This window comes from Arachis duranensis, chromosome 8, assembly GCF_000817695.3.
Source record: "Arachis duranensis cultivar V14167 chromosome 8, aradu.V14167.gnm2.J7QH, whole genome shotgun sequence".
Taxonomy (NCBI): domain Eukaryota; kingdom Viridiplantae; phylum Streptophyta; class Magnoliopsida; order Fabales; family Fabaceae; genus Arachis; species Arachis duranensis.
Window position 1 is genome coordinate 15,971,959 of NC_029779.3, and position 6,324 is coordinate 15,978,282.

Sequence of the window (6,324 nt, forward strand, 5' to 3'; positions counted from 1 at the left end):
TGCGAGTATGGTAGGATAGGATAGGGTTTAGAATTTTAGGGTGCGAGCAGAGTTAGGGTTGAGAGATTCTCCACTCGCGGATAGGATAGGATAGAGTTTTAATAAAATTTTCAATTCGCGGGTAGGGTTAGGGTAGGGTTCAAATCATATCCTACCTTACCGATTGCCAGCCCTACATATAAGGATATTTGTCAGTTGCAGATAAAGGAGTAGGAGGTGAGGGAGAAGATGATCCGAGATTTATCTTTGGAGGTAAAAAATGGTAGAAGAGTTTGATTTTGAGAGAACAATTGGTTACCAGCTGGTGTATTGAAGGACACTTTTTCAAAGTTTTTCTCGATTTCAAATCAAAACGGATTTATTATAGGAGACTGTAGATTTTAGGATGAGTTGGAGTGAATATAGAACTTTCAGTGGAGAAGAGAACTATTTCAATGAGAGTTGGAACTAGTTAACCAACTTCCTAGAGTTCTACGGTCAGTCAACTTAATAACTGAAAGAAAGGACTGACTGGTGTGAAAATTTGATAAATCAAGTGTTTATTCTATTAATTCTTTTGTGCAGATTTTGCGGGCGAAAATACTTTCAGAGGATATTACGAGCTATAACTTCACTAGTTTCATTTGCAGAGGTTTAGTACCTCCACGAATTGAGTTATTTACTTTATTTGTATTAGTTGATAGAGTCAATACTAAAGAAAGATTATGTAGATTAGGTGTTATTGATCAGCATGATAATGTGTGTGTTGTATGTAAAAAGGATGTTGAGGACTTTCACCACTTGTTTCTTTCTTCGTTGTGAGTTTACTTGGCAGATGTGGTGTGCGTGGTTAGTTAACTATAATAGATTATGATCTACTCCAGAAATAATTAACACTTTGAGAATTGGACAGGAGTGGCTGAAAAAAAAGAGGAGAATAATAGGTGATTAATTGATTTTTTGGCTATCATTTGACACATATGAATGGAAAAGAATAGTAGGAATAGCAAAAGTTAATAATAGGTCGCTTATGAGCTACAAAAGGTGGAATAAAGTTGATCCTAATGGTTATTGATGACAATGTCAAAGATGACTATCGATTAAATTTTTTATTTGCTATTTAAGTTTCTTTTGTTCTATTGTTGTTTTACTTTATTGTGTTGAACTCTTTACTTAAAAAAACGTGTTTAGCTATTTTGGTGTTCATTTGTTATCAATAAAATGAATACATAATAACATGTAATACAAATCAAATATGCACAAAGAGTCTAAGTATAAAGTTTATACATAACAAGAAAGTCTAACATAAACTCTAAACATACAAATTGTTGGCTTGACTTCTTTAAAAGTTCAACTAACCTCGAGTACCACAACGAGGTAGCTGTAGCTTGAGAATGGATTCTCGAGATTGTTAAAAAAAAAAGTGAGTAAAATGTAATTTATAATTTTTTAATGCACACTCTCTTTTATAGTTTTTTTTGTCCTACTTATAACAATTAATAATAAAAGATCATACTTTATTCTCTTAATTTTAAAAAAAAAATTAAGAGGAGAGGATCTATTTCCAGTGTAGCTCACACCTGAGTCATTATGGTGTGAAAAAAGAAAATATATTTGTATCTATAAAAAAAATGTGTTTAATTCAAAGGAGTCAAATTTTTTAACAGATAAAAATTTGATTTTAAAATTATGCCTTAACTGATCAAAAATTAATTTCACAATTTCAATTGCATAATGTCTTTACAATACATAAAAATATTTTTTTATGTAAATTAAGAAAAAAAAACCAACATATCCATCTACATAGTACCTAGTCAAAAACAAAAATTAATAACTAAAAAAAAAGGCTTACGTAAAATAATACTTATTCATTTATGATGCACATACACCGATACGGACATAGAATATGACACGACACAGGACACGCTGACATACAAATTTTAAAATTTTATAAGATATGAGACAGGCATACATATAAAATATAAAGTTTTTAGATAAATCATAAAAATATTTTGATATTTTATTGATATTAAAATATAAATTAATTTTTGTAATTATTTTTAATGTCTTATTTTAATTATATCAAGTATTTAAAATATTTTTAATTTTAATAAATAATAATTTATACTATATCTAAATTTATTTCAAGAATATATATTAAGAATAAGATTGGACATGCAGACACGTGATGGTATTTAAGTGTGTCCAAACGTATCCGGTAAAATTTTTTTTATTTTTTATTAAGACACGGTTTGGACACAACAGACACGCATATTAGACAAGTGTCGATGAATGTCGTGTCCAAAATATATCCGACACACGAACACAGCAATTCAGCAAAATATCCATACTTCATAGTTATTCACACCATCACATCTAAGAATTTAGTTGACAAAAAAAATATGGCGTTGTTAACAGAAATTAAATGTTCTTTAACTTTTTTTTTGAAATTTTTTCTATTATAAAATAAAAAAAATTTACTTTTCGGAAAAAAATAATTCTAAGATTATATCTAGAATCCAACTTTTTTTTAGTAGACGGCAAGTTCGCACTTAATTACTTTTTTGAAAAATAATTTTTTTATTTCATAATAAAAAAATTTCTCTTTCTTTCATACTAGAATAATTTTTTTTTAAATCTTTTTGCTTTCCATGTGATTGTAGGTGAAAAAAAAAATTGATAATGAACATGATGTAGTACTACCTTTTATACGACTATTAGCGGCAAATCCTTACATTAGTGGATTAGTTTTTGGTTTATTGAATTAAAAAATATCGGAAGAAATAAAAAAAAATTTATACGACTATCCATAACTTTAATCATTCCATTATCTAATTACCTTTTTCCTTTCCATGTTTTCTTCGTGTCATTAAAAAAAATCAATTATTCCGTTTATAATTTTATCAAATTTATTATTAAATTTTTGTATTTTTTAATTACGTTCGTATACTATTTTTAATTTTATAATTAAATTTTTATTAATATAATTAAATATTTTTTATAAATTAAAAATATTTATAATTAAAAATTTAATAAAATTATTGATCATATATTTTTTTAAAAAAAATTAATTATACAAATAAAATAATGGGCGGAAAGGGGGATGCCCCGTTCCCGGTTCTTCTGTAGCTGGATCCTCCGGAACTACAAGAATCCTTAGTTAGAATGGGATTCCAACTCAGCACCTACTCCTGGAGGAATGTGTGCTTCTAAGATCTCTTTTATACTGTGGCCAATCCCGAAGTTGGTTCTATACATGTGACCAGCTATCAGGAAAAGAATCGCAATAGCTAAATGATGGTGCGCAATATCGGTCAGCCATAAGCTTTGCGTTCTCACAAACAACAAACATATTTACATATAATTAATTCCAATTTTGTTATGTGGTTTATTTCTCTTTTTTTGGGGGGTTGTATTAATTTTCATAAAATATTTTTTATAAATATTTTGATTTATAAAAAATATTTTATTAACTCTAATATTTTTTATATTAATAAAAGTTTAATTTTCACTTTTACAGTTTTACTACTATGGTTATTAGTTATTACCACGATGGCACGATGTCACTTCTCAGATCTAAAATGGACGCTCCCAAGTCCCAACAGAGAGAGAGAGATTTCAAAATGCGTTGACACGTGGCAGATATCCGTTACTCGACCGTTGTAGATCTCTATTTTTGATCGTTAGGGATTCATTCTTTGCAAAGAAGAAAGGGGTCCTTGGATTCAATTGAATGTAAGAAAGACGAAGACGAAGGCGAAGAAGAAGAAGAACCTCCCTCGTCTTCCTTCCTTCCCTTCCTTCATTCCTTCATAATCAAATTCCTCTCTCTCTCTCTCTCTCTCTCTCTCTCTCATGGCGATTGCAACAGAGCAACCTCAACAACAACATCAACAACAGGTATAGCTTATACAAACCCTTCCTATGTCACAGTTTTAATTACAATCCCTCCCTAGGTTTTTCGATTCGCCCCAATTCTAAACCCCTAACCCTCCCCCTTCCTCTGATTCGTTTCCTTTACCGTAATTTTTGCCATATTCTTTGATTGTTCAACGTTGAGGTTAATTTACATTAAAAGAAGATTAGAAATGAATTTCTAGAAAGGTTAAAAAAGATTCTAGTTATTATTCTTTCGCTTCGGAAATCGGCTTGAATTTGTTGTTATTTTAGACAATCAGCTGCGGATTTTTAACAAAAGACGTTGAGGAGCCTGGCCGGGAACCTTGATTTTCGAAATTTAGGGATTTATGTTTTCTAAAGATAGTTTAGTTCTCTCAATTTCTCGTCGTTATTTGTGGCAGGCTTCTTCGGAGGTTTCAGCTGGGGAGCAAAAGAGGTGGACACTTAACGATTTCGACATTGGGAAACCGCTTGGAAGGGGGAAATTCGGCCATGTCTATTTGGCCAGGGAAAAGAGAGTGAGTCTCTTTTTCTCGTGGGTCTCAGTCTGCTTCAACTTCAATTATTTGTTTTGTTCCCACAACTCTCTTTTTTTTTTCTGCAAACAATTTACATCATTGCCGTTGTTTTGATTTGTTCTTCTAAAGTGTTCATCTTTCATAATGTGATTGTATGTGTTTATGAAACAGAGTAATCATATTGTTGCTTTGAAAGTACTCTTTAAGAGCCAGTTGCAACAGTCCCAAGTTGAGCATCAGCTTCGGCGAGAAGTGGAGATTCAGAGTCATCTCAGACATCCTCACATCTTACGCCTTTACGGCTACTTTTATGATCAGGTATACTTCTTGCTTTGCTGATATCTTTAGAATGTATCCTCCATTAATAATGAAGATGGTTAAATCTATCACTAACTATGTACATTTCATGCATGAAATAACTTTGCTGCAGAAACGAGTTTACTTGATTTTGGAGTATGCACCTAAAGGTGAACTATACAAAGAATTGCAGAAATGCAAATATTTCAGTGAAAGACGTGCAGCTACTGTAAGTATTATGCATATAGCAGTTCTTGTTCTCTATATATTTTTTCTTCTGAGATATTTCATACTTTTGCCTGAATATTTATCACTTGAACATTTGTTTGAGATAGACGACTTAATTTGATTGCTACCATTTTATGGTTGAGACAGTATGTTGCATCATTGGCCCGAGCCCTGATATATTGCCATGGAAAGCATGTAATACATAGGGATATTAAACCAGAGAACCTCCTTATGGGAGCTCAGGTATTCTCCAGCACCTGTTAATTCTGAGTAGACCATTTTTACGTTGTCTTCATCTTTAATTCATTGTATTAACCTCATTTTCAGGGTGAACTGAAGATAGCAGATTTTGGGTGGTCAGTGCACACCTTCAACCGAAGGCGAACCATGTGTGGCACACTGGATTACCTTCCACCTGAGATGGGTATGTTTTTCACATTAATTACTCTGTTGTATATTTATGCACCATTTATCTCTTTCTAATGTATGCTTTTGGGGTTTCAACAGTGGAGAGTATAGAACATGATGCTAGCGTGGATATATGGAGTCTTGGTGTCCTGTGCTATGAGTTTCTATATGGAGTCCCCCCTTTTGAGGCTAAAGAACATTCTGATACTTATAGGAGGTAAGCAGTTTGATATAAAGGGTGGGAAATATAGTTGATGTTTGGATTTCCATTGCAACCCAAACAATGGTTTAGACCTTTGCAAAACCGAAGACAAAAATGCTAGGTGTTGACTTTGGAAGAAACTGTTTGAATGAACTAGGAAGGGAAGCTAATGAATTTAGTGTGCTTCAGGCTACTTTGTTCCGATCAATACTGAATAGGAAATCATGTTATGTTGCCATCTTTTTATTTCAAAATTTCTAATCCAAATTCAAATTCAAATGAATACATTTATATATTGCAGAATTGTACAAGTGGATCTCAAGTTCCCCCCAAAACCCATTGTGTCTTCTGCTGCAAAGGACCTCATCAGTCAGGTTAGTTCATTACTTCTTTGCATTATGTTTTGATAAGATCCTAATACTAAATATTGATCGGTTAGCTAAGTGTCCGCATTTGCCTGATTATTCAGTTTTCTCTGATTATTTTTACCAACAGATGCTGGTCAAGGACTCTTCTCAACGTCTACCTTTACACAAACTTCTTGAACACCCTTGGATTGTTCAGAATGCGGAGCCCTCTGGTGTATATAGAGGCTAAAAAAAACCCTATCAAATTCTTTGTAATTTTAGCAGTCATTCTTTGATTGAGAGATCTAAATGGCATACCTTCTTGACTATTGCCTGTTACTTCCTATGATTTAAAATAAATGTTTTGTAATCAAAAGCAAGGTTGTTTAAAGGTGGTCATATATTCCCCCAAAACCCTATCAAGATTTCTAATTTTTCGTTTTTA

General features: G+C 32.1%; 1 protein-coding gene across 1 annotated transcript; it reads left to right on the forward strand.

Moving 5' to 3' along the window:
* Positions 1–3,709: 3,709 nt before the first annotated feature.
* LOC107461097 (serine/threonine-protein kinase Aurora-2) lies at positions 3,710–6,324 on the forward strand. The gene is made up of 9 exons (XM_016079553.3): positions 3,710–3,879; positions 4,281–4,397; positions 4,569–4,715; positions 4,828–4,923; positions 5,070–5,165; positions 5,250–5,346; positions 5,430–5,547; positions 5,834–5,906; positions 6,028–6,324. The coding sequence occupies exons 1-9, from the start codon at positions 3,835–3,837 to the stop codon at positions 6,127–6,129; spliced, it is 891 nt and encodes a 296-aa protein (XP_015935039.1). The 5' UTR covers positions 3,710–3,834; the 3' UTR covers positions 6,130–6,324.

Coding starts and splice junctions, on each gene's coding strand:
- LOC107461097 (XM_016079553.3), top strand. CDS start 3,835: ATGGCGATTGCAACAGAGCAACCTCAACAACAACATCAACAACAG. Junction 4,398..4,568: donor ATTTGGCCAGGGAAAAGAGA/GTGAGTCTCTTT, acceptor TTTATGAAACAG/AGTAATCATATTGTTGCTTT. Junction 5,166..5,249: donor ACCTCCTTATGGGAGCTCAG/GTATTCTCCAGC, acceptor CCTCATTTTCAG/GGTGAACTGAAGATAGCAGA.